We start from the raw sequence: 25,602 nt of genomic DNA on the forward strand, positions 1-25,602 counted from the left end.
AAACCATGTTTATAAATAGACATGTTGTTGACGTAAGTGCGAACGTGATAGAAAACACCACTTTATTACTTAGCTCTATAACTTTCGACCAATTAGGGACATTTTCACCTAGAGTTCAGTATCCTACTATAAACAGGACGTGCAACTATTTTAGTGCCAGTCTTTACCGCGTTGTTGTGTTTAACTCTTGTATTCTTTCTGTTCATGTATTACTAACTTTCTGGTAAATTCTCCGGTATATCAGTGGATGTACTGTATTGACGTAATTCTACATGTTTATTACTTATGCATACGTTTTCTAGTGATTGATTTGATTACATAGCCTGGCATTTCTTACTTATTTTGAATATAACCCAGTCATGAATCATAACCCCACAATGTCATCTTGTCTCAAATCGCCATTATTAGATTTTCCTACCAGCATTCAAATGAGCCACATTAAAGGTATTCGCACATATTTACATTCTGCATGCATGCATGCCTGTGTGCAGTAACTGGTTGGCAGAAACCAGTCCTCAATCCCAATGATAAAATATACATATATGTGTTCCTATTAATAAGACAACTTATAGGCAATGTGTTGATCAATTACATTTTGTATTGATATTTGTTATCACACTTTCGCATACTGGTTAGCAAAAATATGACATCACAGTTCGTCGGCCTATTGTCCTGGCATTCATCAGTCAGTGTCACTACCGTAATTATTGCTGATATGACGAACCTCAAAGTTAAGGATATTGATCGTATTTATAGTATCAACTGTTAGAACACACTTAAAATCTGACAGCAGCTTAATTGGGTGTTATTACCATAGTTGTCCGGGTAAGCCTCCAGGGTCCTGAACATAGAAAGTTGCCCTGCAAAAAAGCGAAAATTAACATTCTTGAAACATAAATGTAAATTACGTAAACTGCCCTGAAGGCAGAATATGAAACAACCTATTTTCCTGTCACGGCTATTTCGTGTTCACCCTTTGTTTTATGCAAGTCAGTTGTTAATACAAAATAGATTTATACAAGTGTAGAAAAAGACCCCCTGGGCGTATGCCCGACATGACCTCAATTTCTATATTGTATCAAAATTGGGAGGTGGGCGTTTGCCTGCTTACTCGGATAACTACGTTATATGAGAAATTTCTTTGGTTGCGCTAGTGTAGTAAGAATACTTGTAGCGTATAACCCAATAAATTAGGGTCCTAAATAATCTGAGACAGGGGCCCAATTTTCCACTTGTCCTTAGGCTCCTTTATTTGCTTTAATTATAATAACTATATTTAAGGTAGCGAGACTATTATTTGTGTTGAAAATTACAATTTTCACATTTATTTATTAATTGATGAAATGCACTATAAACTTTCATATGATAAAGTCAACATAACATAGAATGTCATGTAAGTTGGTTAAAATGTATATTTTCTGTAGGGAAGCAAGGCAGCCTCAGTAGTGTTTTCCAAAATCAACAATACAGGTTAAATCTGTGTGCCTATAAGTTTCAAAGATAAACTCAAGACAAAGCAATGTTAGGATGTGTTATCAGTAGCTATCTGACACAGAATGAGTGTTTCCAAACATTCCAGTGGTTTGTCTCCGCCCCTGTTTGTTTCACAGATTAGTCATTTGCATATGAATGTGTCAGACACAAGGTCACACAGCCACTGAAAAAAATCATTGATTTTGGTGTTTTCATATGCCGAATTTATCCAATTATAGCTATCCCATTCCTTTATTTTTTTTGGTTTCTAATAGCCTTACACATTTGGATGCCCCTACACATGGTAAAACAGACCTTGATGGGAAAACAAATTGATTGTGCCGATAAACAAGCTTGAAAATATTTGCTGTTACTTCATGGACGTTTTCTAGGAGTTTATGTTTTTCAAAATACAAGGTCTTTAACAAAAAATAACGTATACTTATTGTCGTCGGATTAACACCAAATTTTCACAGCTTTAAGGTGACAATGAGAGGAACTTGAATGTGTCCAGACAAACTATTTCATCGATTATTTACCAACGAGTTGTGATTTGAGTTGGGGGCAATGTGACTAAAACAGTAATTGAAATTCAGCACACTATTTTTTAAAACGCGTTGCTTGAATAAAACTGACCAGACACATTCAATTTACCAGAATATTGAACAACTAGGAAAAGTGAAAAAAATACTTCGTATCGCCAGCGTAAATGCGTAATTATTTTTTTTACAGAAAAAGTAATTTTTCACCTTTGATTGAGTAACGCGTCGTAGAATGCAGATACGGGCATGCAAAATACACTTGTGAAAAGCTTGAAGTCTGGCGATTCTAAAAATATATACTTTCCCGAGTCTATTTGTAGTCATTTAGTCACAATTAGAAGATGAAAACAAGTATGCAAATAATAGTCTCGCTACCTTAATAATGTTTTATTTTTATAGTTGAAAAATTAGTGATTGCATCACTACGTGTTTTCAATATGCGTCGCATATGTTCATGTGCGAACAATTGCATTTTGTACATATTCAATTTTGAACACATTTATTATTACAGTCACCTTCTGTCGAAAGCTTGTATCGCGGCATATCGTCTTCTCTACTAATTATTATGCAAACTGTCACTTCAATGTCCTCTTTACGATATCACTTTGTACAACAGTGTGCACCTGTTCACAGATAATTAGTAATCCCACATGTCGTATTAGTTCCAAGTATACTCGTTTTAGATATAAAATGTTATTGCATTTCCCACACTTGTGACGTATTTCTTGCATTTGCTGTGTCTACTGCGGTGGCTGCTTTCTTGACTTTTTCATTCTAGAAAATATTGCATTTTGATTCATCATCCTGTTTGAAATTCCACAGCTTGCTTCGCTTTGCATTTCAGTCGGCTTTAGTATGAGAACTCATTTCCCCATTTTATGCATGACTGTCACTTTAAGGTTCGGGTCCTGTTTCAGGTTCATCTCCTGCATTTTCAATGATTTAATAAATCTACTTATTGTCTGTCAGGGACTACAATCTGCCTGATATTTTCCTACCTTGAATTTTGTATCCAATTGAATTTTTTTTTTATTTCCTGCTGATTTTTTGGTAAATTTTTGAGCAGAATTTAACATAAATTTTAGTAGAATTTAAGTATTTGTCAATTTTACTTCAATAAACTTTAAAAAATAAATCACAAATTGTTGATATTTTTTGCTAAGGCTAATAAAAGGCAGAGGTCCAGTACATATATTTCCATTTTTCTCATCACATCGTTAAAGTCTTTAGTAGTAAATGTTTTACTGGGGTCCTTAATTAAGACCGAGTTAATGACCTTGAATGATCCAATTATGAAAATGTATATTGCTAAATTTTTACAGTTTAAAGTAGTGTTGGGTCAAGCCATAAACCTGATTACTAAGTAGAGTCCATATTTAAAGTGACATCAGCGTGAAAAATTACATCGTACCAGCTTGAAGCTTCTTAAGGTAATATTATTTGTAATTAACCGCCTAAAACTGAATTTTATTCCTAACTCGTCTAACTGTGCGTTAAATATAGTAATATAATCAATCAAACTTTTACGGTTGAGACGTTTCATTTCCTCCTAAAGTTACAATGCGTTCAGAATTGTTTGCGGTTTATTGGTGCCATATTGATGCCGAGACAGACGTTCCTATCATTGGTTTCCTGCTTCAATAACCCTGCTACTCTGACTGATGAAGACCGACGTCTGTACTCTTTACGCATATTGCGTTGGTATTCAGCGTACTAATGTGCAGAGATTAAGGGATTAGAGAAAAAAAAACACATAAATGAATTGATTAAATTACTGACCGTGAAGACAAGGTAGAGCCTTTAGTATAGAGGATTTGGCAATGTTAGTGATTTTTGTGTTGTATAAAAAAAAGGAGGATGTTCATTAGGATTGAATCAAAATGCAATTTTTTTGTACTTATAATTGGTACACAAGGTTCAGAAATGGACAATTTTGTAGAAGAATGGAAATATTTAGGGGAGTCTACTATGACATCACAACATTTATGTATGTTCTCTTGCTCTCTGGAAACTCGTACATGCTGACAACGAATGGGCAAACTCCCAATGCATTCCTTTCTTATCACTGAATTAAACCCAACATCTCTTTGTATGTCTTGCTTAAAATAACATCCTTTTGTGTATATATCCCAAGCAACCCCATTCAGACAAAGTCCGAAAACAGAGACTTATGGTTTAGTTTTGCAGCATGCGTATGTTCGAACCTGTATTTTGGACAACCCTGCACCGATTCTCTTCAAATTTGGGACACACACACATGCATTGATTTTGTGATGCACTTTTTTTTGATCATGCTTAGACTGATTTGTTTCAAGTTTGGTATAAAATGTTTAAAATGCTCAAATGTTTAAAATCCACATTTCTTTAAATTTGGTATGCTGGGTGAACATGCTCAGTTACTGTACACTCTTCTTTTTCATTTTGAATCAAAATGGCTGACTGGTAGCCATTTTGTTTCTTGATTTTACACCTTTTGAGTCATTTCTCAGATTTGAATGATTTAACACATATAGATCATAAAACCATGTATGATGAAGAACTTATAACAATTCTGTGGTACCACACCATTTTACTTGTGAACGTAGTATTTTAACCCATTGCTTTGTAACTCATCAGATTACTGAGATCATTTGTAAATACAATGTGATATCGAATAGACTATCATACAATTTCAACTTTTATTGTGTCTGGTTATGTCTGATGTTTCGCCATAGTTTTATGGGGTCATATCCCCCCCCCCCAAGATAATATTTTTACTTAGTTATACTGTTATCTATAGTTGTACTTTTATCTAGATAGAGATTTATGTATTTTATTAATACCTCATTAACCATCCATTTGCAGCCATGCTGCTTCAAACAGCTAACCACAGTAGTTCGCAGCCATGCTGCATCTACCATAACTACTAACTTCTTGCAGCCAACGCTGCTCCTCCACAGTATAGCCGCAGCCTTCGCTGTCTATACCTCAAATTGCAGTCACGCTGCAATTTCTCATTACACTACAGCCCCAGCGGCTGAAGCTTCATTACTAACACAGATTTTTTGAGTTGTGTATTATTTCAGAGTTCTTGCATTCACAAGATGGGCGCTCATGACATGTCCATCCTGGTATATTTCTTGTAAGCCAATGGATTTCGTTGTGTGCCCCCCTGTTTTGCCAAAGTGATAAACTTTTTTTTTCATGTACCTACTTTGTATCTGTGTTTGTGTCATAAATCTGATTTTTAAACTCTTTCTATTTTCTCAATCTTTTTCTAACAAAATAATCAAAGCACAATTTGAATAATAGAATACCAAATCGGTCGACTCCAAAATGTTATGTGGCAGTTGTCAAATCAAACTAACATGTTGTGTATTAGAGATACAGTAACAGTAATTGTATAAAATTATACAGTTTGATTTAACAGAACAATTATAGCTATAATTCAATAAAAGTGTTTTATACTTCTCATTCAATGCTTACATTTTTCTTATTATCTGAACCATTTACATCATTGACAACAGTTTCACATCAAAAATGTATCATTATTCCCCGTTTGAACAAAGTCCGTAAACATTGCCTTATTATTTCCCAGTGTGCATCCAAGCATGTGTCTTTATGTTTGCACCTGGATCTCTCTTGGACATGTAAAAACTCACACATACATTTAACTGGCCTCTGAACATGTTCTCAATCGTTTCTGGGCATGACCGTGCCAGTTTTATTCATACTTGGTTGGAACAACATGTATGATGTTTTGTGTTGTGATGTGTTTTTAAAATGTCCAAGTTGTTTTATACGATATGAGAATAATTGTAGTACACTAGAACGTGCCATTTAGCAAACTCTGTATATACTTCATTTTTGAAATAATAATTCTCCGATCATTTAAAAACCAGACGGGGACTGTCATCTATAATGACTTACCGTATATCACTATTATTTTGATGGTCGTCATCATGTTAACTGGATATGTCCTACAGCTTTTAAACTGACAGCCACGTTTTCACAAAACAAACACAAATCTCCAGCTGCTAAGCACTTTGTAATTCTAGAAACTAATTTTAGCTTTTACGGCTACACCTCATGAATATAAGAACACATTTCATATATGATCTAATATGGGACCATCAAAATATCACCCAACAATACATCAAATGTTATCTAATATGAGGATCCTTAAATTATTATAGCATCTAGATCGTACAGATATCAAATTGAATGCCTATAAGCTGTCCTCCTTATTCATTTCTTCGTCCGTTGTTTTACGTCAAGTCTTGAATATATTATAGCTAAATAGAGGCTGATATTGTAGATCTAATAATTCATATTTATTGATTATGTGTATGTGAATGATTGTATTTTTATCCAATTCTTATTATCAATAAAATACTGTAAAGCACCTATTTTAAGGACTTTCAGGAAATCAGAAAATTTTGTAGGTGTTAACATTCAGGTCTTAAGAACACGTATATTGTGTTTTGCAAAATGGCCGAATGATGCTGGTTTGTCTGTTTATTTTTTTTTTTTCATTTTTGCTCCATAAATGGCTACAATATAATGTTTATGTCTTTATTTACATTCAGCGAAGTTTTTTTTGGCATAGTGAACTTAGAGGAAAATATTTTGTTTTTCAAATCCAATTTTTAATCAAAATTTAATTTAGTTTTATATTGTAGGAGATCAAATTTGAATTTTATTTAATGTAGTTTATGTTGAATCATTTTGTTGGCCTTTGAATTTGTGATTATGATTTGTACAAGTGATGAGTTGCATTTCAATTGCAAATGGATGGCAAACTATACTCTGATTTATACTACTTAGTAAACAGTTGGCTCTGGGAATCAAACTCAGAACCTCCCTGGTGAACCTGCTAAGCACTGAACTAACTGTTAACAACTACAAAGTATAGTAATATACGAATAAACTAAAATCAAATTTTTAACATTTTGAATGCCCTCGGTCAGTTTTTGAAAAAAATTTTACCAAATGAATTTATTTCAAAAATGTTAATAAAGTCTTCTGTGTTCATTTTGTCCAAAATAAACAAACAAATTATGATGTTAAAGTACATAAAACATGCAAAATACATGTAATATATACTAGATCATCCATAAAACGCTTCATCAGTGTCACGGACATAAAAACTTCAGTTAAGTGTACACTCAACAAAGTTATAAACCCTCTCAGAAAACGTCACAGACAGACAAAAATTGAAAAATTACAGAAGCATATCAATCAACCGTAAATCCCTGACCGCTGCGATAATTCAATCATAAAATAAAGCAAATACTGTATTTTATAAACTTAACTGCCTCGATGATTGAATTATAAAATTAAGCAAATAGTGTGTTTTATAAACCTATAAATTTAATATAGGACGTCAGCTGTCATAACTATTTCATTATCGAATCATACATGATTGGCAGTATGATTATGGTAATTTATTATATAATTTAGCAACAAAACACCCTATAGCCTCTATTCATTTTACCCAATTCCCCTTCTGGCCTTGCAGCATGGATGGTACACTGCCCTCACTGACACACGTTGTCAATTCATTTGTTTTTTATAACAATTTCTGATTTGTAGACAGGTTATTTGGCTACTCTCCATCAATGTTGCTCCACACCCCTAGTGATTTGTTTTTATTGAAAATGCAAGCTAGTTTTTTAATCAACTTGTCACTTTCTATTAATCTCATCAATGATTTGGATATTATAATGGTCATGGATTTCAATTATTTTATGAGTCGATATACATTATTAGAATCGTGATGGTTAACTGCATCATGCATCACTTGTGATCACTTTAGTGTGACATGAATGTATCAAACTCGTGTTTGTAAATGTCACCAACAATGTACAGTAATTACATAGATTTTAACACGTTTTGAATATTAATTTTCATTATGGTAATATTAATTGATTTCATGCATACTAATCTTTTCAACTAAACAGAATACTAATATATCATGATGTAGATAATAATTAAAAAACATTTTTATGATTTGGTAGTGTTCATACACATTGCTGATCACATATTATCAGTTACATTTGTCAAATGAAGTTCTTGTTCTTATTTTTTTAGTTGTTCTATTAAACATTTATAAATGAACTTTTAAAAATGCACTTATAATTTTAAAAATGACAAGTGTGAAAAAGTAATTAATTAAAATTGTCATAAAAAATATTACTATAAGAAGACAGTTTTTATTTTTTTTTTTATTTTTTAAATATTATTCACAGTTTCTGTTTGGTAAAGTTTAGACAAAACTAAGCTGGTAGGTTCTAGCCCAAATATTAAATTTAAACAAAATTTGTTTAAAATTGTGAGGGGCTGACCTCCAAGTTGAAAAAACTAACGTCTTCATAATAGCCGATAATTCCCAAATTATTACTTTGTTGTGCGACAACGAGTTCACAAGCTCAACATATCTCCAAAGCATTTGCAAGCTGTGAGGTTGAAAGTATAATTTACACTGTGAATTGTCAGTTGTTACTATTGAATGATAGTAGCCGTGATTGCTTCAACCATATTACTGTATGTGTTTTTTGTGAAGACATCGTGTCCTTAAACAAATCTCTGACTTAGGTCACAAATGTAGCCTTGATTAATCGGTCAGTTTAGCAAAAGCCGGAAATAAAAAAAAAACTATTTGGTATTCACGATAGAGAGTTAGCAAAAATTATGCATTAAAGTAGCCTTGTATCTATCATATCACTTAAAGTCGTTTTTTTCTAAAGTACTAGTGATGTTTTTTTCAAAAATAAGTGGCTAAAACCATTTTTCTGTTTTTTAAAAAAAGTGACTCAATGGAATGGTTCAAATGGTTGAGAATATTTGAATACAGTATATACACACCTGTTTCGTTAAGTATGCACCAGATCTCATTTGCTTTGTCTTGTATCGTCTAACACCAACTTAACAGAATCACGATTTCAATCTGAATATTGGAACAATCCATTTTCCTAACAGGGGTGATAGAGTATACGGAGGTGGTAAATTCCATTCACATGGATTGTGTGTGTTCATTATCGTTCATACCCTCTTAAAGTGGCATTTGACGAAGGCTTTATTTTTAAAAAATCTGATCTGGCTTATCCGTGATGGAATCAAGCAGTTCTGATACATGTACTATAATAGCGCAGTCAATCCCTGTTATCTTAGTCTGACAACATTGTTCATTTCAACGTCTGCGTCTACTGCTAAAGGATATTGCTTTGTCAGTCTGGGGGAACCCGTCACATCAATTGTAAGACGTATGCCGAGTTGAAACCCACTCACGAATTCCAAGACTTCACCTTGATGTATTGGTTTAAAAGTCTGTTTAACTCAAAAAAACCAGGATGTGAGGTTACTGTACTATAGCTGCGTTGTCTTTGTTGCGTTATTCCGTGCTCAAGATAAATTACAATGACTTCTAGGAATAACATCAGCAGCCAACATGATAACATTCCTGTTCAGTTTACTTCTGGATCTGCGCTATGATGTAAAACTAAGTGTAGGTATAACCCTCTCTCATATTGACACCATAAAACTGCAAACTTAATGTATTGCAATATTATCATTCTTATTGTAAAGCTCAGCACATTATGTCAATACAGTGCAATGTACTCATTCCAATTTATCATCTTCACGCTAACTAATTTGAAATGTGTTGTCAAATTTTTTGATCAGGTGATCATGTAATGACAGAGTTGGAAATTAACAACATTTCTTGGAAGTCCAACAAGCTTCAAATTTTAAAAGCTGGTAGTCCCATATTAATATATGGTAATTCATCTGGTTTTTAACGTACTTAGTGCCATGTAGAAATGTGTGAATATAAATATATACATGTCACATTGCTCAATTTGTGCAGGGTTTCCATAGCTTTGAAGAACAATTGGTTTACTTAAATTTCTATTAGTCTAAGTGGGCCACTGTTTTTGGAAAATGGTACCCCCAGGTCAAGATATGGCAGTCTGTGTCTTGGGCTACTTTTATTTCTGAGCCCTGAATGTTTTGTATAGGCCATGCATCCCACTTCACTGTTTGATCACACGTTGCGTGGTATAGTACTGTCATTCTCAGTTTCAAAATTTTGACAAGAGAGTCTTGATTACGATCACTTGTCAGTGAATAGCTTGAATTATTATCAGTATTATGAATATATTTCTTTATTATTATTTTTGTGTGTGTGTGTAGGGAGAGCATTTTATGTTAAATTTTCAAAGCAGTTGCTTAGTTCTTACTCTTGAAATGCATATGCATTAGGTTGTTTTTTTATCCACCTGTCCATTAATTTATCTCGTCATCCATCTATATTTTATGTATTGTTTATTTTTATTGATAGGTATTTTTTCAATTTGATGATTTTTTAGCTCCGCTGTTGATTTTTACGAGTGAAGCTTATCATACGAGTGATTGTCTGCCGTCGTCTGAGTCAATGTTTTACTTTTTCGATTTCTTCTTGAAAACTACAAGCCTGAATACTTTGATACTTGGTGTATATGTACCTTGGGTAGACCTCTCTTAGATTAGTTCATTTCATGATGATATCTTCAATTATATTGCATATATAGGTACTACGTGTGGACCTCTCTCAGATTTGTTTTTGTGATGATATCTTCAATTCTCTAATTTTAGTGAATATTTTTGTCATTTTTGGTGAAAAGTGATATTTTTGAATTCTTAGTGACCCCAGTGAAATATTTACTGTGACTCTCTGTCTCAAAGACCCCAGTGAAATATTTACTGTGACTCTCTGTCTCAAAGACCCCAGTGAAATATTTACTGTGACTCTCTGTCTCAATGACTCTAGTGAAATATTCACTGTGACTCTCTGTCTCAATGACTCCAGTGAAATATTTACTGTGACTCTCTGTCTCAATGACTCCAGTGAAATATTCACTGTGACTCTCTGTCTCAAAGACCCCAGTGAAATATTCACTGTGACTCTCTGTCTCAATGACTCTAGTGAAATATTTACTGTGACTCTCTGTCTCAAAGACCCCAGTGAAATATTTACTGTGACTCTCTGTCTCAATGACTCCAGTGAAATATTCACTGTGACTCTCTGTCTCAAAGACCCAGTGAAATATTCACTGTGACTCTCTGTCTCAATGACTCTAGTGAAATATTTACTGTGACTCTCTGTCTCAAAGACCCCAGTGAAATATTTACTGTGACTCTCTGTCTCAAAGACCCTAGTGAAATATTTACTGTGACTCTCTGTCTCAAAGACCCCAGTGAAATATTCACTGTGACTCCCTGTCTCAACGACCCCAGTGAAATATTCACTGTGACTCTCTGTCTCAAAGACCCCAGTGAAATATTCACTGTGACTCTCTGTCTCAAAGACCCCAGTGAAATATTTACTGTGACTCTCTGTCTCAATGACCCCAGTGAAATATTTACTGTGACTCTCTGTCTCAAAGACCCCAGTGAAATATTTACTGTGACTCTCTGTCTCAAAGACCCTAGTGAAATAATCACTGTGACTCTCTGTCTCAAAGACCCCAGTGAAATATTCACTGTGACTCTCTGTCTCAATGACCCTAGTGAAATATTTACTGTGACTCTCTGTCTCAAAGACCCTAGTGAAATATTTACTGTGACTCTCTGTCTCAAAGACCCTAGTGAAATATTTACTGTGACTCTCTGTCTCACAGACCCCAGTGAAATATTTACTGTGACTCGCTGTCTCAAAGACCCCAGTGAAATATTCACTGTGACTCTCTGTCTCAAAGACCCTAGTGAAATATTTACTGTGACTCTCTGTCTCACAGACCCCAGTGAAATATTTACTGTGACTCGCTGTCTCAAAGACCCCAGTGAAATATTCACTGTGACTCTCTGTCTCAATGACTCTAGTGAAATATTCACTGTGACTCTCTGTCTCAACGACTCCAGTGAAATAATCACTGTGACTCTCTGTCTCAATGACTCCAGTGAAATATTCACTGTGACTCTCTGTCTCAATGACTCCAGTGAAATATTCACTGTGACTCTCTGTCTCAATGACTCTAGTGAAATATTCACTGTGACTCTCTGTCTCAATGACTCCAGTGAAATATTCACTGTGACTCTCTGTCTCAATGACTCCAGTGAAATATTCACTGTGACTCTGTCTCAATGACTCCAGTGAAATATTCACTGTGACTCTCTGTCTCAATGACTCTAGTGAAATATTCACTGTGACTCTCTGTCTCAATGACTCCAGTGAAATATTCACTGTGACTCTCTGTCTCAATGACTCTAGTGAAATATTCACTGTGACTCTCTGTCTCAACGACTCCAGTGAAATATTCACTGTGACTATCTGTCTCAACAACTCCAGTGAAATATTCACTGTGACTCTCTGTCTCAATGACTCCAGTGAAATATTCACTGTGACTCTCTGTCTCAATGACTCCAGTGAAATATTCACTGTGACTCTCTGTCTCAATGACATCAGTGAAATATTCACTGTGACTCTCTGTCTCGATGACTCGAGTGAAATATTCACTGTGACTCTCTGTCTCAAAGACCCCAGTGAAATATTTACTGTGACTCTCTGTCTCAATGACTCCAGTGAAATATTTACTGTGACTCTCTGTCTCAATGACTCCAGTGAAATATTCACTGTGACTCTCTGTCTCAATGACTCCAGTGAAATATTCACTGTGACTCTCTGTCTCAATGACATCAGTGAAATATTCACTGTGACTCTCTGTCTCGATGACTCCAGTGAAATATTCACTGTGACTCTCTGTCTCAACGACTCCAGTGGAATATTCACTGTGACTCTGTCTCAATGACTCCAGTGAAATATTCACTGTGACTCTGTCTCAACGACTCCAGTGAAATATTCACTGTGACTCTCTGTCTCAACAACTCTAGTGAAATATTCACTGTGATTCTTTCAGGCACAGTGAAAAGTTTATTGTGGATTCCTCAAATCCCGGTGAAATGTTTGCAGTGACACTTGAGTCCCAAGGACCCCTGTAAATTGTACAAGGGTACCCCTTAGGACCCCAGTGAAATATTTACTGTGGCTTCCTTGGACCCCAGTGAAATGTTCCTCGACTTCCTATGACCCTAGTGAAATACCCACTGCTACAAAATTTTATGATTTTCTTCGACCGTGACAAAATTATCAAAACTTGGTTTCAGTATTGCATGAAATACATGTATGATATTTGTTTCAAAGCGATATCACCATCAAATATGATGAATATATTATTTCATTAGCTTTATACTGTCATATCCAGATGCATTGGTGTATACAAGGAACATTTACATTAAAAGTCTGTACATGGACACAGCCTAGATCTCGTATAATGTTTTATCAATCCCAGATCTGGTGGACTGACATGCCTTCCACTATCACATCAAGTACAGCTGACTGCATGTCAGTACTGGCCATTTCACTAAAGTTATGAGTTGATGACCTCTCATTTATTTAGGTAATTTATCAAGTTAAAATATCATTTGAATGCACACAGATTATAAAGTTGTCTTTTTTCCTCTTTTTATTTGAGTATTGGTATAATTTTGCATACTTGCTGTAGCATTGGTTAACATCACTACAGTACCATATTTTCTCAATACAGTGTACAATGCACTTAGTAAGAATGTGATTATTTGAGACAATACAGACCTCAGATTCTCAGTTCATAATGTCAGACAATGATACCAATTTCATAACACACATAACATATAACATAACTTGTAATACCATTTTCTAAAAAAGTTTCATTTATATATAATCATATTTATCATATCTGAACTTTTTATGTATCATTTTCTTAATAAATATCAATTATTAATATTATTATTAAAACTTAAAGACATTGCATTCTGAAATTATATCTATTCCACAATTTAACTAAAAGAAAATTTGGTAAAAAAAAATTAGGCCAGAAAAAATAGTGTACAGTTTTAATAACAGTTTGAGATTTTTTTCCATTCTTTCCCAAATGTACTGTAAAATACTTTATTTTAGCTGGAATTAATTTTCGCTGAAAAGACTTTTTGGATGTTCACTGATTTTTGGCGAGCTGAACGTAAAATGTAGGAAAAAATCGTTGGATTTTATTTTCACTGAATCATTTCTTCAGTGAAAATAACGAAAATTAATTCCAAGCGAAAATGAAGTATTTCACAGTACATGACAAAATAGACAATACACTTTCATTTTGAATCATTTTTGGTACATCAATTTTATGACAAGTAAATTAAACATAAATGGTGTTCCACATAATTTCACTTTAGAGAGAGTGAGAATGAAATGAAGTGAAGCCTACCATGTCTGGTTATTGTCAAAGTGTACAATGCAAACTTTAAAATGTTGCCATGACGATGAAAAAAAAAATGTTTATGCTTGGTTGATTTAAATTCATCAGAAATATATTTGAATTTACTTTTAATTTAACTTCCGAAACCAAATTACTGTCGTCATGTTTGTTTGGCTCGTTAACTGTCATACGGGAACATAAACCACTCAACTTTGAGATGTTTACCGTTTCTTTCCGATTTCATTTATGATAAACTGTTCAATTTCTGTGTAGAAATACAAACTGAAATGCTAGCACATGCTTGTCAACTTGACAACATTGTATTATATTTTCCATTACATTGTGCCATGAGAAATATAACTGCTCATTATTTGTGAGCTGAATGGCTATTCAAATATACATGTTTGTAATTTGTAAAAGATATGCCAAAGTAATCTTTTCTATTTTTGCCTTTTCATGGTATTGCCATTCAGGTGTATCGCAAAATAAAACCATGCTTTCATTGATTAATTTCTGTCTCATGATAATTGAGGCTGAATAAACATGACACTGCTTCACATTTTTGCTTAATGATAACGAGCATTCCAGTAATTATCAGGAACTTCTAGTTCTTGTTGGCCTGCGACTTAATTAACTAGCCCTGACACTAAAATCATTCCTGACCAGTAATTATCGGTATCTTCCTATTCTCGGTGGCCCATCCAAATTACACATGGATTTTTAAATTATACTTTTTTACAAGTCAGAATTAATCACAAAATGTATCGGCCCTTTTTTAGAATGCAGTCACAGCGACTTTCTCAAAATTTGCATCAGTCTTTTCACTGTCACTGATATTTTGTTCTGAATACTAAAACAGCAATACTGGTAAGTTAAGCTATAAAGCTAAGTTGCTGACTAGTTTGCTATGCATGCCTGGAGATCGTTGTATTGTTAAAATTAACAAGTTTGGTCAAACCAACTTCAACAGGAGACGTCAAACTTATAGTGGGGGACTCAGACATATTGAATATATATACCAGGGTAGAAGATCAGGATGCGATTGCCTTTCAATTTATTTATTCCAATTTGTAAATTGCTATATAATAAATAGCAAAGTTATCCAAACAAAATGTATGTACTGTCGCAGTCTGAAATGTCGAGACGTAGTCGCTGTAGTGTGTCCGTAAATGCGCGTATTCAGCTGAATGGCACACACTCCTAACACCAGTTCTAATGATCTTGAGACTTAGCTGGCAATGTTGCTGTTTTGGAACAATTTGTAATAGGATATGCAGTTCAACTTTGTATATTGTTTGCCTGCATGACCATTGCTGACTTACTTGTACTCGTACAGTCACTGAGAAGCCATGCACTACAGATTAATGTGTGTATCTCAGTTGTTATCAATTTGTATAATTGATCACCAGTAGATAGTGCACACAGTGTTCAATTCACCATACTCGGGGTTTACATGTAGTTTTATTTGCAGATTATCTTAAGTAGAGATACTCCTGTAGGTATGATTAATGGCATCAATCATGTCACTGTCACGATCAACCTTTTATCAACATCTACAAAATAGTCTTGGCATGTTTTCATGAAAATTCTTTGGTTTTGATAAAAAATTGTAAAAAGCTAATGCAATGACAGGAAAGAATAACACCCTATTTGATGGTGAAAAAACATTTTTTGTAGCTCTCTAACTCTCAAAGAGATCTCAGCGGTAAATTACTTCAAAGTTATTTAAAAAAAACAAACATTTGTGTTCTGCGTTATTTTGTGCTTTGTTTCACACTACTGGCTGATGTTGTTTTACAGCGTTCATTTCGGCTTTCCGTGCAGGCTTACAGCAGAGAGTATGTTAATACTATAGTATGATCTGAACTGACGTCTGTCTCACCTTTTTCCCATAATGCAATGTACGAGCAGCGTGATAATTACACACGTATTTGCAAGACAAACGCATATTCGAGGTTCTGTAAATTGGGGGCAATCATAACATATTTAGTATGATTGATAGACCGCACGTTGGTTTCTTTAGGTCGATTAACCCATTTTCAGCTAATGTAGGAAATGCAGTATTTTAGATCACAGTGCGACCAGCTGAGTAAATACAAATGTTCTGATGCTCTTCATTATTTGTTTGGCAAATTGCCTTTCTCATTAGTTTGAATTTGATTTATTATGAATCAAATTAATGGTCCAGCTTTCTCCTTTCTCTGCCTATTAATAGCAGTGATTGGAATGTTAAAATATTTCCATAGTTTATTGATCAATATAGTGTATAATGCTTATGTTTTGAATACTTTTACATTTACAATGAATTCCCTCATAGCAGTCTATGGAGAAAAGGATGTTACATGCATATACCGGTGCTATAACTATTAGAACACCTCTTCTGGTTGATGCATTTTCATCAGTACAGCTATGCATTCCATCTTCAGTTTATTATTATAACAAAAATGTTGCATCAGTTTTTCTTTATTGTGAATTTGAGATTTGTAATTCTAAACTTGTGGTGAGCTGCAGTTATGACTTTCTTCTGTGTGTGTGTTGTATTTCATTTGTGAATATCACAATGTTTTTTTTTCCTTAAAATTTATCCATGATTGAAATTTGAACAATGATACTGACACACATCATCTTGCTACACTTTACCAAGCAGTGACTTGAATTATAGATTTGATTTTTGTTAGAAACAGATAATAAAAATGAAAAAATAATAATAATTTTTGAGTTTGAATAAAGTTTAAATCAAATCAAATCAAATCAAACTTTCAAAATACCGGTAATATCAAAGTTTACTAACACATACATGTACAATAGAAGTTACCAGTGATTAAAATCTGCATTTAAAAAAGTTGTCATTGATAATCTGCCAATAATTGTGGTCTAGTAAGTCTTGTCAAAGATATTATTAGGTGAATTGCTTTTAAAAATTACACCCATTTTGATCATGATCACCAATTTTCATGAAAATCTCTGGTGATAACAATTTAATATTAATTTGCAACACAACCTAATCGCATAACTAATTTTCATATACTTGTGTGTACATTGTAATGTTTGTCCTTGAAGTAATAATAATTTTACCTGATTATTCAAAGTATTGGATACTTGAGAGGCATGGAAATTCCCACTTGTAAACATTACTTTAAGGTAGTATGATTTCTATTGACTTCAGGATATAAAAGCATATTGCTACTGCAAAATTTAAATGTCACTCTTGATGTATTGTACTCTGTTATTATAATGCCAAAATGACATTCAAATGTTCCCAGGCTTGTCTTATGTGTGTTAACTTTCATAATGTTGCTTTGAATGATTATGGAATGTGCAGCAGCTCTTTCACAAATTTGTCTATTTTAAATGTATGCGTAAAACTAATTGAACTTTTGGATAAAATATAGATGAACCTAGATATGTCTGCATCACACTGTTACAATACAGAAATATAGAAACCATTCTGCCCACTTAATTCCCTCACACTGTTACTACATGTATATAAAAATATTGCTCACACTGTTTTATTGAAACCATCAATCCTGCCGACATCCTGCTCACACTACTACCATATAAAAACCATCCTGCCCACACTACTAGCATATTAAATCCATCCTGCCCACACTACTACCATATAAAAACCATCCTGCCCATACTACTACCATATAAAAACCACCATGCCCATACTACTACCATATACAAAACCATCCTGCCCACACTACTACCATATACAAACAATCCTGCTCACACTGTTTTATTGAAACCATCAATCCTGCCGACATCCTGCCCACACTACTACCATATAAAAACCATCCTGCCCACACTACTACCATATAAAAACCATCCTGCCCATACTACTACCATATAAAAACCATCCTGCCCATACTACTACCATATAAAAACCACCTTGCCCACACTACTACCATATAAAAACCATTCTGCCCACACTAATACCATATATAAACCATCCTGCCCACAGTACTACCATATAAAAACCATCCTGCCCATACTACTACCATATAAAAACCATTCTGCCCATACTACTACCATATATAAACCATCCTGCTCACTCTATTACCATATAAAATCCATCCTGCCCACACTAATACCATATATAAACCATCCTGCCACAGTACTACCATATAAAATCCATCCTGCCCACACTACTACCATACAAAAACCATCCTGCCCATACTACTACCATATATAAACCATCCTGCCCACAGTACTACATATAAAATCCATCCTGCCCATACTACTACCATATAAAAACCATCCAGCCCGCACTACTACCATATAAAAACCATCCTGCCCACACTACTACCATATAAAAACCATCCTGCCCACTCTACTACCATATAAAAACCATCCTGCCCATACTACTACCATATAAAAACCATCCTGCCCACACTACTACCATATAAAAACCATCCTGCCCATACTACTACCATATAAAAACCATCCTGCCCACACTACTACCATATAAAAACCATCCTGCCCATACTACTACCATATAAAAACCATTCTGCCCATACTACTACCATATATAAACCATCCTGCTCACTCTACTACCATATAAAATCCATCCTACCCACACTAATACCATATATAAACCATCCTGCCACAGTACTACCATATAAAATCCATCCTGCCCACACTACTACCATATAAAAACCATCCTGCCCATACTACTACCATATATAAACCATCCTGCCCACAGTACTACATATAAAATCCATCCTGCCCATACTACTACCATATAAAAACCATCCAGCCCGCACTACTACCATATAAAAACCATCCTGCCCACACTACTACCATATAAAAACCATCCTGCCCACTCTACTACCATATAAAAACCATCCTGCCCATACTACTACCATATAAAAACCATCCTGCCCACACTACTACCATATAAAAACCATCCTGCCCATACTACTACCATATAAAAACCATCCTGCCCACACTACTACCATATAAAAACCATCCTGCCCATACTACTACCATATAAAAAACATCCTGCCCATACTACTACCATATAAAAACCATCCTGCCCACACTACTACCATATAAAAACCATCCTGCCCACTCTACTACCATATAAAAACCACCTTGCCCACACTACTACCATATAAAAACCATTCTGCCCACACTACTACCATATATAAACCATCCTGCCCATACTACTACCATATAAAAACCATCCTGCCATACTACTACCATATAAAAACCATTCTGCCCATACTACTACCATATATAAACCCAATCTGATTAAAATCTGATGTAGTGTACGGGCTTTAATTATTGTGGCTATAATTTTATTTTTTATTACTTTTGTTATTAATGCCCTTTTATTTTATTATTTTACTTTGATTTTGATTTTGTGATTTTTTTTTTAATTCTGCCCTACCTACATCTGATCCGACGCCTATGTAAGTCCCGTTCAAATCTCGCATAAGTAACAACCAATCACAGCCCCCCTTTTATACAGGCTGTCGGTTGCTTACTTTTCAGTGTAGCGATACTACGGGCAATCTTTCTGTACATTATATTTTGCCCACTTGAATAAACCATTAATAGAAAATTGCTAGTATATTTTTATTTGCAAAAGAAATTCCACAGCATTTTACAATTTTTGTCATTACATTTAATATTTTTTTCACTTCCAACAAATGTGTACACTTCCAGATACATCTTCACCAGCCAAGGTTCGTTCATTCAGTCATCGCTTCAATTTTACATCACTGAGCATAATTATCTAGAATGGAAGCAAAAAAATAAGTAAATCGTAATGATTAGAACACTGTAAACAGCTATAGTAAACAATGCAAACTGATTTTAAATTGTATGACGGTCACCGGCCCACGGCATCGACGCAGAAAATTGGAGCAAAAAAATATTTCCTGATCAATTGCGATGTGTTCCAATAAAAAATATTTTATTCCAAATCAGCTCAATTACTTTAATAAAGAGTTATTGTATAATGTACAAAATGATGATACAATTTGATGAATATTTACGGCTACGGTTTCAATACCGTAGACGATGTTGGCCCGATCTTCAACAAAACATCACCCGTCTCCAGGGCAGGCGACTGGAAAAAGACACTGGTGTTCGGTCGAAACGGCGGAAACAAAATCGTCACTCCCAGAATAACTATGCAAAATAACGATTTAAAGTCGAATCATTCGAGCCACAATATTAACATAAAAATGACTTTTGTTGCATTTGACAATGATAAACTTACCGAAAAGCCGTGTTATTCTCGGTCGCTAACGTCGGTATAATCCGCCATTTTATTTGAGTGTGTTTGCCACCCGACTCCGCCCGGTGACGTCATCATGTGCGCTATAGAAGGAGGTATGTGATTCGTTGACTAAAATCGTCGATAGTGGGTCTCGTTGAAATCTCGTTACATAGGCATCGGCTCAGATGTAGGTAGGGCGGAATTAAAAAAATCACAAAATCAAAATCAAAGTAAAATAATAAAATAAAATAAAATAAAAAGGCATTAATAACAAAAGTAATAAAAATTAAAATTAAAATAACTTTATAGCCAAAATAATTAAAGCCCGTACACTACATCAGATTTTAATCAGATTGATATAAACCATCCTGCCCACAGTACTACCATATAAAATCCATCCTGCCCACACTACTACCATATAAAAACCATCCTGCCCATACTACTACCATATATAAACCATCCTGCCCACAGTACTACATATAAAATCCATCCTGCCCATACTACTACCATATAAAAACCATCCTGCCCACTCTACTACCATATAAAAACCATCCTGCCCATACTACTACCATATAAAAACCATCCTGCCCACTCTACTACCATATAAAAACCATCCTGCCCATACTACTACCATATAAAATCCATCCTGCCCACACTACTACCATATAAAAACAATCCTGCCCACACCACTACCATATAAAAACCATTCTGCCCATACTACTACCATATAAAAACCATCCTGCCCACACTACTACCATATAAAAACCGTCCTGCCCACACCACTACCATATAAAAACCATTCTGCCCATACTACTACCATATAAAAACCATCCTGTCCATACTACTACCATATAAAAACCATCCTGCCCATACTACTACCATATAAAAATCATCCTGCCCATACTACTACCATATAAAAACCATCCTGCCCACACTAATACCATTCTGCCCATACTGCATTATGCATTTTCCATATAGCCACATTCCCCACACTGCTACTAACATAAAAACCATCCTGCATTTTCCTCACACTGCTAGTCACATTGAAACCATCCTGCATTTTCCTCACACTGCTAGTCACATTGAAACCATCCTGCATTTTCCTCACACTGCTAGTCACATTGAAACCATCCTGCATTTTCCTCACACTGCTAGTCACATTGAAACCATCCTGCATTTTCCTCACACTGCTAGTCACATTGAAACCATCATTTTAGCCATCTAAAAACTGCAAACATGCTGACATAATTGTAATCTAGCCGTTACTTAAAAAGGATATAGATGCCAAAAGATCACATGTTAATGTTGATTTCATATGAAAGATTTCATGGATGGTGTGACACCTGACTCAAATTCATTAATTACAAACCCAATTATCCTGTCTCTAACACCATTTCATTGACAATATTTTAAAATGAAATCCCGAAAGACTAATTTGAAAAACCATAATAGTATAATTATAAATAAAACGAACATAGTATATGTCTTACAACTTGCCTTTGATTGACATCTCTTTCGTTTATTTGTCATGAAAAGCTGATTATTGAACTCTTGGCCGAAAAAGAGTTGTTAAAACAGGAGCCATCTCATTTGCTGCTAGTAATGCATTTAAATGCACCATGAAGTCTGCATCAAGTAATCAATAGGAGTGTATAAATAACATTAATGAACTCTATAGGTGGGTTCAATTGGATTAAGGCAATTTTTTCAGTCAAAGACAGAATCAATTATCACAGGTCAGAGCTGCACTAAGTACATTACTGTGCAGGTATTCAGTCTGATTTTGGAATTCTCTGTACAATATTGGACTGATCTAGTATATATTTTATGCAGATGGCTTTTATGAAGTGAGATTTTACCCGTGTGAGTGAATAATTACCGGTATTATAGTAATTTATTAGTTATTGGTTATTCTGACTTTGTGGTTGAAGGACATCCAAAACTATTCAAATAGTAGTGCGTGTGGTTATATATATTGTAAGTGAAAGTTGTACATGTACGTACCGGCAAATATAAAAAGTGATATTAGACTTATCAAGTGTACATTTAAAAAGACAATTATTTTTTTGTGATTCTATTAGAGAGTATTAATTAGTAACTACATGGTTGAACCAATCTCATAGTTAGTTGATATGCAATATATTTTTTTTATGTGTATTTTTTTTTATTGTTATTTTTTACTATTTGTTAAGATCGCATCCTGGTCCTGTACATTGTATAAAACATTTAACAATAGCATGTAATACAAAATTAATATCAATAAATAAACAAAAACAACAATAAAAAATACTGCTACATATATTAGTTTTAATGTTGACAGTACATTGTAAGAATGCAATACATAAACTGTAATACAGTGATATCTTTATGATTTAATTATTCCATTAACTCAGTGGGAATTACATCGCTTGATTCATATTAGATTTCTTTTATTGAATCAAAACATATATGTTAGCCTTTTCTTATCTATATATTAATATTAAAATATTAATAATACAGATGTAGCTTGGAGTATTTTTTGTCTGTAATATAAAAATAACAACATATCCAATGATTTGCAATTTTCCAAAAAAAGCCTTGTATATTCTGTGAATATTTAATATACATTTTTGAAGTGTTCAATTAATTTTAATACATTGCCATTAAAGAGAATTAGAAACTATACGTTTAATTTACCCGGTATATCATTCACAAAAGATAAAACACTGTTTGCTTGATCAAAGTAATTAGCTAAAATGTATTACTTGTAAAATACATCATCTCTTCTTGGTTATGTACTTTAGTCTGTATGTGTACTAGATAGACATTATAAAGTCAAACTCAATAAAGTGAATTAGTTTGTGTTTTCACTACTATGTTTAAATTTGCAATTTATGGTCTTTCGGCCAAAGTGGTTAAATCCACATTATTCAAGCATGTAAGTATTTTATTATGACCAAAAGTCACTCTTCCATTTAATGTTCATTAACAATTCATGAATGCTTCTCGAAGCTAGGTCTCTGTATATAATTCAGTCTCATAAATTACAATTTACTTGATATTTATAATGTCATCACGTCTCATTTTGTCTTAAATGTTGTATACCCGCACACTCATTTCTGTGATATCAACCATCATGAAATATACACTCAACAACATGCTGGTCATTCCCTATTTGCGTTTGTTTGTGAATTATTCACTCCATTGTGATTTCAGCTGCATTCTTGCCTAATAGATCCAGCAAATTACAAAAGCAATGTAACATACAATTTAGTCCCCAACGTATGCTGCATACAAGTAAGTTGTCCTATATCGCTTCATGTATTCTGATTCAGTAAGTCAATACCTGAATGTTCAGCTATATGCTGATTATTTATTCCTACTGACTGACAAAGTGGGTTCCTTGGCATTCATATATTGTTAAACTTTCATTATTTATTTTTCATCTGTGTGTCAAAACTATTTTGCTGCTTATAAAAAGGTTTTTAACAATTTCAGTTTCACGCATTCATAATTTTGCCTTTTTGATTCAAGATGCATGTATAGGTTATTGCATACAAAGATAAGGCCCAGACAGTGTACTCAAGCGTGCAAATTAGAACTTGTATTATCAGTATAATATGAAAAATTAATGAATTATTTTCAATAGAGGCAGATTTATAGTTTTATACAGACATTTGGAGGCAAATGAATATCAGCATTGAAAGGGTTAATGAAATAACGTTTCTTTAGATTGTCTTATTTTCTTTATTCTGCTAATCACATAGGATTATTTATTATTTGTTTGTCCTTGATCAGTTGAAGTGTGAAAACAGGGACTTCATCTCTGTGATTGTGTCTCTGACTTGCTGGGCTGATCACATTTAAACATGTGTTTTACAATCCAATTCAATATATGTTATCAAAATCAAAAATGGCCATTTGGTGGCCATTTAGTTGCAGCAAATGCTGATGTACAGACATCTCTGACATTCATTGACCAATTATGTTGAAACTTCACAAATACACCATACATGTATGTTATATCACACTTTATATATATATATATATATATATATATATATATATATATATATATATATATATATATATATATATATATATATATATATATATATATATATATATATATATATATATATATATATATATATATATATATATATATATATATATATTTATTTTATGATATCCCATTGAAGATGGTTGGATGGCATCCACAAATCAAATCAACCATTACACATAACTTATAATAGTCAGCTTCTGTTTTAAAATGGCTGATTGGTTTCAGTTTTGTTTACTATTGTTTACTACGGAGACTGAGTCATGTCAATCATTGGTTAATTTACATGTATCATCCTAAGATAATTTATATGCAAGAACTGAACATAGAAATGATATGGTATCTTCACAAATTAAATGTCTTTATATAATCTGAAAGTTTCCAAACGCAGGATGTGGGCAGGAAGGTTTCTATGACAACTATGCAGAATACAGTTTGTCAGGTGGATTATCATCAAGGGGTTTTTATACGATAGGGTCTGTATATTGCTAACATTACAAGCAGAATAATGTACTGTATTTGCTCTATTAGTAGCGCATCTCCAATTGGATATAAATCTAAAATTACATGTGTTGTATAATGAATCATTAAAACAACTGTTCATTATTACATGTATCTTTTGGACAGGATTAATGATCACTTACAGATAGAGACTTTATTTAAGCTCACATTTGTTAATTAAATTGTTAAGCTAATATGCAAATTAACATAAATTGGAAGAAAATTGTTTTAACTTTCCTCAATAACTGTATACAAATTAATTAATATTATAATTAATTAATTAATATTATATTATATTGTTCTGCTGGACAAATTTTCATACAGTTGAAGATATTTTAATGTTCAATCTGCTCTAAATGACTAAAAGAACATGCTTTGTTGGATTTAAGTTTTGAATAATTTTTTTAATTAAAATTGAAATTATTAACTCAGAACTTACGACAGACATATATGTAAGAACTTAAAAAGCAGGTGAACATGCCTGAAACATCAAATAAGTAACATGTATGTCTTAACCTACTGTGTTGCTTTTAGTGGAAACCATTAAAATACTTACTGAGGCTTATA

General features: G+C 33.7%; 1 protein-coding gene and 2 long non-coding RNA genes across 4 annotated transcripts in view; 1 reads left to right on the top strand and 2 right to left on the bottom strand.

Annotated features, from left to right (window-relative positions):
- LOC102800690 (transmembrane protein 272-like) overlaps positions 1 to 25,602 on the top strand; it is an 88,916-nt gene that overhangs the window by 8,346 nt on the left and 54,968 nt on the right. Inside the window, exon 1 of one of the 2 annotated variants that reach the window (XM_085497689.1) lies at positions 9,180 to 9,501. The exons of the other annotated variant lie outside the window; for it this stretch is intronic. Coding sequence (XP_085353815.1) covers positions 9,445 to 9,501 — 57 coding nt within the window. The 5' untranslated portion in view covers positions 9,180 to 9,444. Of the gene's footprint in view, positions 1 to 9,179; positions 9,502 to 25,602 lie in introns of those variants that run through there. 2 annotated transcript variants of the gene reach the window in all.
- LOC146746248 (uncharacterized) lies at positions 581 to 8,927 on the bottom strand. Its single transcript, XR_014929144.1, has 2 exons — positions 8,862 to 8,927; positions 581 to 860 (listed from the first exon to the last, which is right to left on the bottom strand). It is a non-coding gene; the product is annotated as an uncharacterized LOC146746248 (long non-coding RNA).
- On the bottom strand, positions 19,830 to 20,715 carry LOC144349523 (uncharacterized). Its single transcript, XR_013419991.2, has 2 exons — positions 20,493 to 20,715; positions 19,830 to 20,003 (listed from the first exon to the last, which is right to left on the bottom strand). It is a non-coding gene; the product is annotated as an uncharacterized LOC144349523 (long non-coding RNA).

This window comes from Saccoglossus kowalevskii, chromosome 4 (assembly GCF_978046115.1).
Source record: "Saccoglossus kowalevskii chromosome 4, keSacKowa6.1, whole genome shotgun sequence".
Classification (NCBI taxonomy): Eukaryota; Metazoa; Hemichordata; class Enteropneusta; family Harrimaniidae; genus Saccoglossus; species Saccoglossus kowalevskii.